At 40.3% G+C, this 11,349-nt stretch overlaps 1 protein-coding gene across 2 annotated transcripts; it reads right to left on the bottom strand.

Annotated features, from left to right (window-relative positions):
• LOC139647046 (eukaryotic translation initiation factor 5A-1-like) lies at nt 1-9,238 on the bottom strand. Of its 2 annotated transcripts, none has more exons than XM_071522863.1 (5): nt 9,208-9,238; nt 7,770-7,953; nt 7,522-7,626; nt 4,254-4,385; nt 1-3,087 (listed from the first exon to the last, which is right to left on the bottom strand). In XM_071522863.1, the coding sequence occupies exons 2-5, from the start codon at nt 7,938-7,940 to the stop codon at nt 3,025-3,027; spliced, it is 471 nt and encodes a 156-aa protein (XP_071378964.1). In that variant the 5' UTR covers nt 7,941-7,953; nt 9,208-9,238; the 3' UTR covers nt 1-3,024. The 2 variants fall into 2 exon arrangements, with proteins under 2 accessions (XP_071378964.1, XP_071378965.1); XM_071522864.1 differs by lacking the exon at nt 9,208-9,238 and adding an exon at nt 8,893-9,175.
• Between the last annotated feature and the right edge of the window lie 2,111 nt (nt 9,239-11,349).

Genomic DNA, 11,349 nt, shown 5'->3' with positions numbered 1-11,349 from the left:
TTCTTGTAGCCAGTAACATCAGGATGAACTTTATTTTACTTACACAATAGAAACAAACAGAAAGGGTTGTGATTCTTAAGAAAGATAGTAGCCATACATTAATTAGAATGGAGTAGAGAAAGGCCCAGGTCCAGATCTTTTAGCATGCATCTTCATGTTCCTTCTCTCTGCACATTCTAACCCTCTTGCTCAAGGTCAGATAGACTGACTAATGATTCATATCCTTAATGAGGCAAGGAAAAAGGATGCATGTGCAAAGTTGGAGGAGTGCCCCTCATACCCCATCCCTAGCATATACCAAGAATGCATACAAGCCTGGGTAATACAACCATTTCTGTTTTAACATAATATACCTGTGGTATATACGTACAAATAAGCCAGTTTCCTCAAACAGAAATGAAGTGGAGTAAGGGAAGAAGACAGAGAAAAACAGAACAGACATTCACCTTGATGAGGCGCTGGAGAAGACCAAGATGATAGAAAATAGGCATTTCAACAACATTGTTCTCCAACACCAGAGTACAACAGGCCAATGAGACCGTAACAAAGCTAGATGAAAACCTCAGTGCTAATCATTGTCATTCTGTTACAGTCACTCCTGTTGCTGTTACAGTAACACATCTCCTAACACTCAGTTTGGAGCCCTGAGAAGAGGTTGACCTCATGACACTGACCTTTTGCATTTGTATCCCCAATGGGCACTGATCCTAGGTCAGCATGTGAGGCCAACCTGGACCGGTGGGTCTCCATTACAGTGTAAACATTGTCTCAAACCAAATCAGAGGTCACAGCAACCCTGTCATGAAGACTATTCCCACAGTCCCCCTGTGAGAGACGCCAAGTAACAAACTTAAAAAGTACAGGACAGGGTTTAGGACCTTGGACAGGCATATGGAAGTGCCTAAAGCTACATAACAGAGGCCAGAGCAGAGCAGCTGAATAAGAGGAAGCTAGGGATGAGAAAGGAGTAGGTGTTGTTCTGCATCTGGCCTTGGCTACAGCTGAGGGAACATACATAATAATACAGTATAGATATGGCTTAGGGAAGACCATGTTGTCTTCTGCTAGGGTTGGTCCACAGAGTCCAAGGGGTGGGGAGCTAAGGGAAGCCTGATTTAGCGCAGAAACCTCTTACCACACAGTTTCTCTTTGCACCACTGACTAACAATTCAGCATTCAGATGATTTTAGGATTAAGATAATTTAAGAAAGCCAAGTCCAGAATTAAAGCTATGTTCAGCTGCAAGTCAAAGGCTTTCTTTTCCCTTGTTTGAAGGGAGAGAGTCATGCCAAAATTATTAGTCATCATGAACTGTGCCATTAGGTTACTATGTATGGTACACTTTAATACAGTGGTTCCCAACTACCGGCCCTTGGGACCCACAGTACTGCTGGTTTTCTATGCCAACAGGTAGCTAACTGCATTCACCTGGCGTCCCAGGTCTACATATTAGACGGCTAGAAGGAAAAACAGCTGTACTCACAGTCCCAAGGACTGGAATTGGGATCCACTGCTGTATAGTTCCCAACATGTAATTATTCTGGACACCAAACACTGTCCACTTTTCCACTGTCAATATTACAGTGTCCGCTATTGGACTCAACGCTACACCTGTACAACTAGATGACATCCATCTGAACTACAATCATCAGTTAGATCAAGAAATCTGCACAAAACCCTTAAAAATCCCTAAATGTTGTGCTCTACAGACACCCCCCCACACCCTTCCCTTAATGTTTTCTACAACTATTGACTTTTTTCAAGAGGTGTTTTATTAAAGTAACCCTCTCATCTATTCTTTTTTTCAGGCCCCCATGCCATCCCTCCCACTGAGACATGGATGACTCCCAGGGAAAACCCCACCTAGGTCTGGCTCCATCATACAGTCACGGGGGTAACTTGCTGTTAAGAGCATGCCTAGAAGTCGCAAAATCATCCGTCTCTTCAGGAAAATAGAAGTGGTATGGAGCAAGGTTTAATTCTTGACAAAAAGTTGCAAGATAAAATTAGACAACTAAAAATAATTGAAGAGGTGTTCAGCGTTTTTTGTTCTTTCAAAATCATTTTCTTTACACCTGTCAGATCATAAAGGCCTCAAGTGAAAGGAAAAGGTTTCATAGCATAGTAGAGAAAACTGTCCCACCTCCCCCCTCATCTAGGCCTGCTCCCCTTCATAACAGGTGAGGCAGCAGGGCCGCCTGCTAGAGAAGGCCCATCTTTTTGAGACCTGGCTAGCTGGAGCAGTAGGTCGGCCGCAAAACCTGCAGCTGAGGTGCAGAGGTAATAATCAAATGTGTGTATGTGGCCGTTTGATCAGACACATGGCTGCTAAAGAGTGTGTATACTGGTCAAATGTAAGGGTGCATTTGAGTGTCTGTGTTAATTGCCTAAGGCAGAAAGGCATTATGAGGCCATCACTGAAGTTATATGTATATATGGGGGTCTAAATGAACCGTGGGACAATTAAAGCAGGAGCTCTTGGGAGCTGCAATGTCAGCTACCAGAAAAGAAAATGATGGGGGAGTGGAGGTGTGTTAAGTTGAAGCCTAGGCACAGCATCTAGACAAATAAGCCTTAAAATACATGCCCACAATAAACTCAAGAACTGTAAAACATATCCCATATAGAAAGACACAGGACAATGGGAATGATTAAAAAAAAAAAAAAAAAAAAAGTAAACCACAGACAGATTAAGACTTAAAAAACAAAACAAAAAACCCATGAACCCATACCGTCTAAGAGGAATGTTATGATCAATAACGCTAGAATATCGCTAGAATAAGAACCGTAATCATTGCAAAGTTAAGCTATGATGGGTAAGGCTTGAACTTCAGTGATTGAAGAGAATGCCATTCAGCCCTGTGCCTGAGGTACAGTTGGAACAGGCTGGCCCAGTCCACTTCCAGATTTCAGGTGACCAGTAGGGAAACTGGTGGAGGTGTGGGGTGAAGGCCGTTAGCTTTGGTGAGGCTTCAGAACCAAAATGGAGGATAGGAAGTGTGGAGGTCTCCAGATGTGTCCTGGTTAGGAAAGCATGGCCTTGGTGCCAACTACAGCCTCTTCCCCCACAGCAGTAAGCACAGTGGCCTGAGAAGGGAAAGGCGAAAATGAGACCTGGGACCAGTCGCAAAAGAGTTGCCTCACACCAACATTCTGCATTTTTGTAGGAAACAAACACAACTGTGCCAATTTGAAGAGTTGTAAGACACACACTTTGTTTCCATAGCCAACTGCCAATATCTGCAAAAAATACTTACTTTAACGTGGCTGTAAGCATTAATGTACATTAAAATTCTCTGGACAAGTCTGATTTAAAAGGATAACGCTGGTGTTTTTAAATGCATTTATCGTCAATAAATCCTATGAAAATGACAAAATCAACAATGTGTTTGCTCTACTCCCATTACTTTCCTACTTCAGACATATCCTTTTTAGCCTTCAAACCCGAAGTCATTGGCTCAAATTGTAAGCTAAAAACCTTTAAATACAGCTCACAAAGACATAGTTTCAATTTTAAAAATCGCTAACTGTTACCGTGAAAAGTCAGGCTATTGTAGTTAATACCAAATCAAATGGGAATAAATTCTTCATTACGCCAGGGACGAACGCAAGGAGGTTTTATGAGCAAACATATTGTTCAACCGGAAAATGTTACTTCCTGTTTGCTAAATTTTTCTACGTTTTGGGGCAATTGAACATGCCCCAGATAACTTTGCAGCAGTCTTTGCGCCATGAATTTCCCTCGTCATCCCCCCTGAGCACAGGACATCACCAAATACTGCAGTGGTTTGATTTCATGTTACTCTCATTTTCTTGAAGAAAAATATGTCATTGGTCTAGAAAGTACACATTTTGTGTAAATATGTAGAAAGAAAGTACACATTTTGTGTAAATATGATACTGCAGAGGTTTGATTTCATGTTACTCTCATTTTCTTAAAGAAAAATGTTACACTGGCCTAAAAAGTAATTAAACATTTTTACTGTAAGAGAAAAATTCTCTAAATTTTCTTTAATGCATCGATAGTGCAGTTGTTCAGTCATTTTCTTAAAGAAAAATATCACAGTGGTCTAGAAAGTAACCTAAGCATGCACCATATGAGGAAAAATGATCAAAATTGTATTTTTGTTAATATAATTACACTGTAGTTGCATGATTTAATATTAAATAATATGTAGATTAAACTTGCAATATGCATTGGGATACATATTGTATGGTGGGTTGAGTGTATCGTCTCATGCCTAGAAACTCACCAAAAATTGATCCCCCATCTGGTTCTTCTTCATAATCTCTTTGCCGACGTCACCCTCTGGCAACCTGATGTCTTCCCTGATTTCTCCAACGTCATTCATCAGGGACAAGAAGCCCTCTGTGATATCCAATACCTGAAAGTGCCAACAGACCCAAAGAATGCAGAGAGAAACAGGATCAGCAAAATATTCAATAAAAAACATGCAGCTCTACTCTTGCAGACCTGATCCAATTAATGGCTTAATGATGATTGGTTGAGCAATAGAAATATGTCTACCTGAACAGGGCTAGCATGAAAGTGTGTAGCCCTTAATTGGATCAGGTGTATGTATTTTGGTAATCCATTAGTCTGGCGATTATTTTTTTCAATTAAATTATTATTTTCTTGATTAGTCATAACAAAAAACAAAACAAAGCAACTCAAAGCTTCACTGAGCTCTCATGTCTTGTCATGTCAGGTGGAGGATGCAATCTGTCAAGGCTTCTAACCGAGGAGAAGGTCATCCAAACACCTTTGTTTGTTACTAGGAAGACAGGAAACAAATAACCCATGAGTCTGTAATCCACACAGCACAATGCCTGAGTAGACATAAGCATGTTTATTCTGAAGCACCCGGGGATCGAACTCACAACTTTGCCACCAATGGCAAGTCTTGATCGTGTTGAGCTACCTGAGAAGTGGAATAATTAGAAGTGGCTTCACACTAGAACTTAGGCAACCACCAGGGTGCGTGATAACAGCTGTCCATGCATTTACAGGCAGATTTCAAACTACTGTCAAATATTCAGTATTCAAGACACAATTCTGAGAATTTGCATACTTCATCTAGACAACGTAGAGATGTCTGTAATTTATTTTTTACAAAGATTGATTGCTCCATAAGCCAAAAACTGATGTTTAAAGATGCTCTATTTCCATTGACTGCAATAGTTTACATGAGGGCAGAATTCAAAATAGTCAAAAATTCAGTTTTTGAGATAAAATTCTGAAATTTTACACACTTAATCTACCATGACTGGAAAATTTTGTCATTCATTTTCATAAACATTGGAGTTTATTCATTGGATGTATTTAGCGAGAATTTGCAGTAGCTGTTTACAGTACTGTTTACAGTAAAACATTTTGATGCACTGATAAATCTGGCTGGGTCGTTTGTGGAGGACAGTCTGAAGATGCAGTGTAGCAAGTTTGGTGTCAATTGAGCAAAAAATGTGGGAGGAGATAGGTTTAATTAATTTTAGAGTTTTTGAGAAAAACAGAGTGATGGACTTCATAATTTGCACTACGTTGAAGTTTACAAAAGTTTCTTCACACTTGCGCCTACATTGAGGTTGAAGTTGCAAAGCTGTAGCACATATGGCTGATTTTTAATAAATTTTCAAAGTTTAGAACTTTAGACGGTTGCTGTAGCGCCACCATCAGGACTATTGGCCCCAAATTCCAGTTGAGGAAGTTTGGCATGGGACTGGACCTATGTGCAAAGTTTTGTTTATTTTCATGCATGGGAAGGCAGATTTCCTTGTGGGAAGAAGCAGCAGAACAATAATAATAATAATAATAATAACATTGGAAAATACAAGAGGGACCGGCAGCAGAGCTGCCTGGCCCCTAATAATAATAATAATAATAATAATAACATCATTGGCAAATACGGCAGCAGAGCTGCCCGGCCCCTAAAAATGTTAAACGTAATTAAAATGTGTAATGCATCATAATTGTATGTTATGGTAGAATATTGTCTTCCATGTTAACTTACTAACTACTAACTTAACACTGCATTTGAGTGATTTTCCTTCATTCAAAATGAAAAAAGCTACTCTTCTCATAACTATTCATTTGATGGCAAATAAAATCACAGATGGCTAAGTTTTATGAATAGGCTACGTTTAGTGTGGAGATAAGAGCTGTGTTATCGTTATCCTCTCAGGTTAGTAGTTAACTCATGACTAGCCAGAGCTATCAGCACATAATCAGGTCTGCAGTCAAGCTACTCCATCATTCATAGCCAGGCAACAAAAATACTCACCAGCTACTATCTGGTGCAGATGCAGCTCCAGGATAGTTTTGCTGCAAATGCTGGTGTAATGCTACTGTGGAAGGCCATTCTGTTTTGTAGGGGTTTCATTCTGCTGTATTGTTGGCTTTAGAGTTGAAATACTCTAAGACTTTGTTTTGAAACTCTTTACCTCTGTGCTGAATGTTGATCAGTTAGACAGTTTAAGCAGTGCTGCCACCTAGTGCTTCTTTTGTGCATTGCGTCATTTACCATTATTAAAATGCATCTTTCATGTATACAACCTGTCCTGAACATTTGAAAATAATGTGACAATGATGAAAATCCATGTTGCCGAATTTGCATAATTGATTGGTCGATTTATGTCGAGTAATCATTGCAGCCATAAAAAAATTAAAGCTACACACAGAAAAGGTCTAAAAAGGTTTAGCCTAATCGCTCTCACCCAACATAGAAAAGACCAATTTAACAGAATGCAGATTTGAGCTGAGGTAACAGAGGAGAGTGGCAGCTGTACTGACAGAGCAGCTGCAGAGAACAGCTAAAGCACACCAACTTAAAAAAGGCACACTGAGAAAGCACAGAGCACATATGAGTCTTTGGTAGGTGTAGTGAGCTTGAGGACTTAACACCAAGTCAAAACACACTGCCTCGTGATGGCAGCATTTAGGCCTCATAGCCCCTAACTCATGGTACAAGTTTCTCTAGTTTATCAGACAAAAGAACTTACAGCCATACGGTCCCAAAAGAGGCCTCTAATCAGTGAAGGAGAGACTGCTTGTTGGCCAAGCTGAAACCTGTTCAACAAGTTCAAAACTTGTATTTCCTTTCACAAACACTGAGAAGACAGCTCAACTCTGAAACATGTGTAACACACCCAGCCAGCAATCAAGAGTGCACTCCTTTCCTTACACCTTCTCCATTAGTTTCAGGTACTGGTTCAGTCAAACCCAAAACATGAGGGGAAATTAATGAATAATCAGCAGCTTTTCCAGAGAAGGCCAATGCAAAATGTTTACAATAGAGGATCCAATCTATAATATCCCTGTATAGCGCTAAAGCGCAGCAACAAAATCTGTTGGTAACAAAAATGTAAATGACTGATATGATTTAAGAGAAACCTCAGTGGCACTGATGATCTTTTATTTTTTCCCCTGAAATGGAAACCAGGCTGTTCACTACTTTGTCAAAGAAGTGTGGCCTTTACCAATGCCCATGTACTGTTGCACTAAGGGGGACAATAGCGATGTCTCACCTGGTAGTCTTTTCTGCCAACATGTGGGACATTCATGTTATGGGTGGATGGGCAGATATCTTCATACTTCTTCTGGGTAAAGATGTCAAGCCCAATGAGGTGAACCTGGGAAAACACACCTTTACTTATGAAATCTGACCCCAGGCCAAATGAACATTGGGGGTCACTTGTTAATGGGGAATGCTTTAGGTTGATTCACAAAATTGCCTTCGGCTATGCATTCCAAAGTAAGCATGAGGAGGTTTTACCTTGGCATGCCCATGCTTGCCGGTCTTGGAGGTAGACATGTCAACGATCTTACAGGGACGTCCCTTCAGCATGACATGGCCGTTCTTCCTCAGGGCAGAGCACTGAGTGGGGTAGGTGGTAGAGGCCCCAGAGTCTCCACAGTGGAATTCGCTGTCAAGGTTGTCTGCCATGATGGGTCACAGGCTGCTCCAGAACATCACCCAGATGAACACAAAGGCACAAGAACAAGCACAAACTGTAGTAGCCATTAAAATTACTTAGAATACTTCCCAGTATAGGAGTTAACATCATCAAGATTCATTAACTTGTAAATACTCCTGTATACAAGGGGTACTAACAGAAAAAGATGATTTTTGGATTAGAATTGCGAGTGAGTACACTTCCATTTAGTCTACTTTAGCCGCTATTACATTAAAACCGTGATTATAGCAATATGACTGGGAATGAGACCAGTGGACTCATAACAGCTGTCAGCAATAGAGGTGTTAAACACCTTGTGTCCTATTCAGACAAGCTGTGCTTACGTGGTCACACTAGGTTTTCGTGCATCTTCAAATACAAGAAAACAGTCGTTGTCCACATCGTGAAAACATTCCGCGAAAATTATTTGAGCTCGAGATGTCAAACCATCAAGGTGAGACCGAGATTAGCTAACAGTTAACAGCTCCACTGCCGACTTTGTTGTCTGATCGACGCTGGAAATGTTAACGTTTGCAAACTAAAGCCAACACGTTAAATCTATGGCGCAGCTCACAGCATAAATATAGACATTTGGCGATTATTTCTTGCCCCAACTTTGTACCTTTGCTAGTCAACACTTTTGTGTACAAACAATAGTTCAAGATGGTCTAACACTAGCTAGCTTGCCTAGTAGCCAATAACTAGTGTTTTGACAATATGCTGAATTTGTTTTTCTCACGGTGCTGCTGCCGTTAAAAACTTATTTTGTATGCTTTCAAGTTATCAAGCGAGATAAAATTGTTACCCTACCATTTAACTGACTACACCGAGTCATCACAGCTATGGTTACCTAAATTCGGCTAGAAAGCTAGCTACCTGATCATCCAACAACATTAGCTAGGTTACGTGGCAATTCAGACAGATGAATAGCTTACATGCTACCTTAAAACAGTAAGCTAGCTGCCGGTTCCAACCACCTCGTGCCTTTTGCTTTTCTTTCATGTTTAGCTAGTACGCCCACACCCAGTGACACTAGCTAACGACATCGTTGCTAACATTAGCTCAGCTAGTGAGCCAACTTATTTCCATTGCTCAAGGAACACCATCCTGGCTAGTTGCACAAGTTATTTTTCAGTTAATCAATCACGACGACGAATGCGTCTCAAACTGACACATCTAACAAGGCGTCACCACACCACAAAACAGCAAGTATTCAGTCAGAACTTTTAACATGCCAGGAAGTCCCATTGCGCTTACCTTTCTCCAAAAAGGGAGCGTCAGTTAGCATGCGTAGGGCTTTTGTACTGCAGCAGGAACAGGGAGGACAGGTCCGGGGCCTCGGTGACGAATGTGGGATGGGCGGTTGGATTTGGGATGGGTGTGGTGGATCTGCACCCCGATCTGCACTCCTGCATATCAAGTCAATTTCAGTATCTTTTCAAAGGTGCTTTATTTGGCATGAAATATAAATGAGTTATAGCCCATGCAAAAAAGCATAAGCAGATTCAGTTAGTAGATATGACACTGTGACATTAACCACCACAAATGGAGGTTAATATCAAATCAATTGACCAATCAATCATTCAGTGGACAAATTTATGTAAGGACATATCCACATTGCTAACATTTCCCATTGTTACTATCCTTCTTAAATTGACACAGGTTAAAACATATTTTGCTGCTGTGACACACTCTTTGTTTCTCCTAGAACAGTGATTCTCAACCTTTTTCATATCAAGGACCCCTAATTTAGTCCACATTAGGGCCACGGACCCCCATTTGATGAGATTTTGTCTCTCAGACCAAATCAAAGAATATTTTTATTGTTAGATATGATTTTGTCCAGAATTCCATGACTATCTGTATTGTAGGTAGAGAGATGACATTGAAACTAAGATCAAACCAGTCATTCTTCTACATTCTCTAAATGTGTTAACTTCTTATAAATGAAATAATGCTGATTTCAACAATTCATCAGTTTGCTGGGGACCCCCCGGAACCCCCTCAAGGACCCCTGGTGGTCCCCGGACCCCACTTTGAGAACCACTGTCCTAGAATATTTTGTAGGTTCGATTTTTATTAGGGGAAAGGTTTTCAACATTGCTAAATTTTATTTTGAATTTTTGAAAGTTACGTTTCAGTCATGGTTTTTCATAGTTACAATAGGTCAAGAAGTGCTATTTTGTTTGTCTCCCCCTCTCTGGGAGCAGAGAAAGCACAAGGTCTATGTAAGACAGCCTGTCTCTATGGTCAAGCTGTGTTCACTGACTGTCTCTTGACAAGGATATCCTCATTTTTGTATCAGTCACGAGGGAACTGACTGAGGGGACCCTTCTTCATAGTGGTAGGCGTGGGGGTTGTTGTTTTTTCAACGATTATACGATTTGATGTTTTGTGATTTTATTGTTGATTATGACTTGATGTTGGCCTAATTCTGCCCTACATACAGAGTTCAGAGCATTTCTTTGTAGCCAAAGTGTCGTTTTGCAAAACTCTACATGTAGGGAAACAGTATTGGAATTAATATTTCTATAGAAATTCTACATCCCTGTGTATCTCTGGATCTCCCTGCCTCTGAGTTTGTAAGTTTTATTTTGGAAAAGAAATGTGATACAGAGATACGTTGTGTTGCAGCCGCAGAATGAAGAAGAGCAAATGCATATATCAGACACATATTTGATGTTTAAATGTATTTTTTAGCCAGAAGTTGTAATTTCAATATTTCCATATATTGCACATAAGACAGCAGTTGAATTCAACCAGGAATTGAGGGGAATGGAAGGGGTTCTCACTATTGCCAGTAATAGTCAATGATAATTTACCTTGCCAGCAGCCAAAAAGCTTGTTTACCAAGCACATAGGCCTATATCAGGGCCTGGATAATTATACACAATTCTAACAAGATGGTAATTGCATTGCAAAGCAATAATCTATCATGACAGTAGACTCAGTATGTTTTCAACATTACATAACATTACAATAACTGTCTGGTATTTTCTTTATGGCAAAATCATTTTGATTTCAAACTTCTCATATTCACTTCACTTATCCATCAGCCTTTGTGTGGACTGAGAGGGTAGGCTAAGACACGTGTATTACAAGAGGGTAAAAGTGGCCTAACGCTGAAGCCGCTGTGTGCTTTTGAAAAAACCGTGACCACTTGTGGATATAATGGGCACCTATTATCAGCATACAGATGGTGGATTTGTATCAACCATTTGTACCATTTAATGGGGGCATTATAAGCAAGGGGAAGGAAGGGGTTCTCATCGTTGTCCAGTAATGTAGCACACCATCATCTATCATGATGATCAGGTTTATTTTCGGATTTTTCATGAGTTTTGGGTGGGTTTGCTAGTTTTACTTAAGCTTTTTTTGGGGGGGGGTTATTAGTTTCAG

Source organism: Centroberyx affinis, unplaced genomic scaffold (assembly GCF_046629955.1).
Source record: "Centroberyx affinis isolate AG114_WGS23_722 - 3 ecotype Tasmania unplaced genomic scaffold, CSIRO-AGI_Caff_v1 ptg001037l_1, whole genome shotgun sequence".
Classification (NCBI taxonomy): Eukaryota; Metazoa; Chordata; class Actinopteri; order Beryciformes; family Berycidae; genus Centroberyx; species Centroberyx affinis.
This window is presented reverse-complemented; position numbering and strand designations above follow the sequence as displayed.

Excerpts from the sequence above, each read along its gene's own strand:
- LOC139647046 (XM_071522863.1), bottom strand. The coding sequence starts at position 7,940 with ATGGCAGACAACCTTGACAGCGAATTCCACTGTGGAGACTCTGGGGCC. Across the intron at positions 7,627-7,769 it reads GCAAGCATGGGCATGCCAAG|GTTCACCTCATTGGGCTTGA; the intron begins GTAAAACCTCCT and ends GTGTTTTCCCAG. Across the intron at positions 4,386-7,521 it reads TTGGCAGAAAAGACTACCAG|GTATTGGATATCACAGAGGG; the intron begins GTGAGACATCGC and ends TGGCACTTTCAG.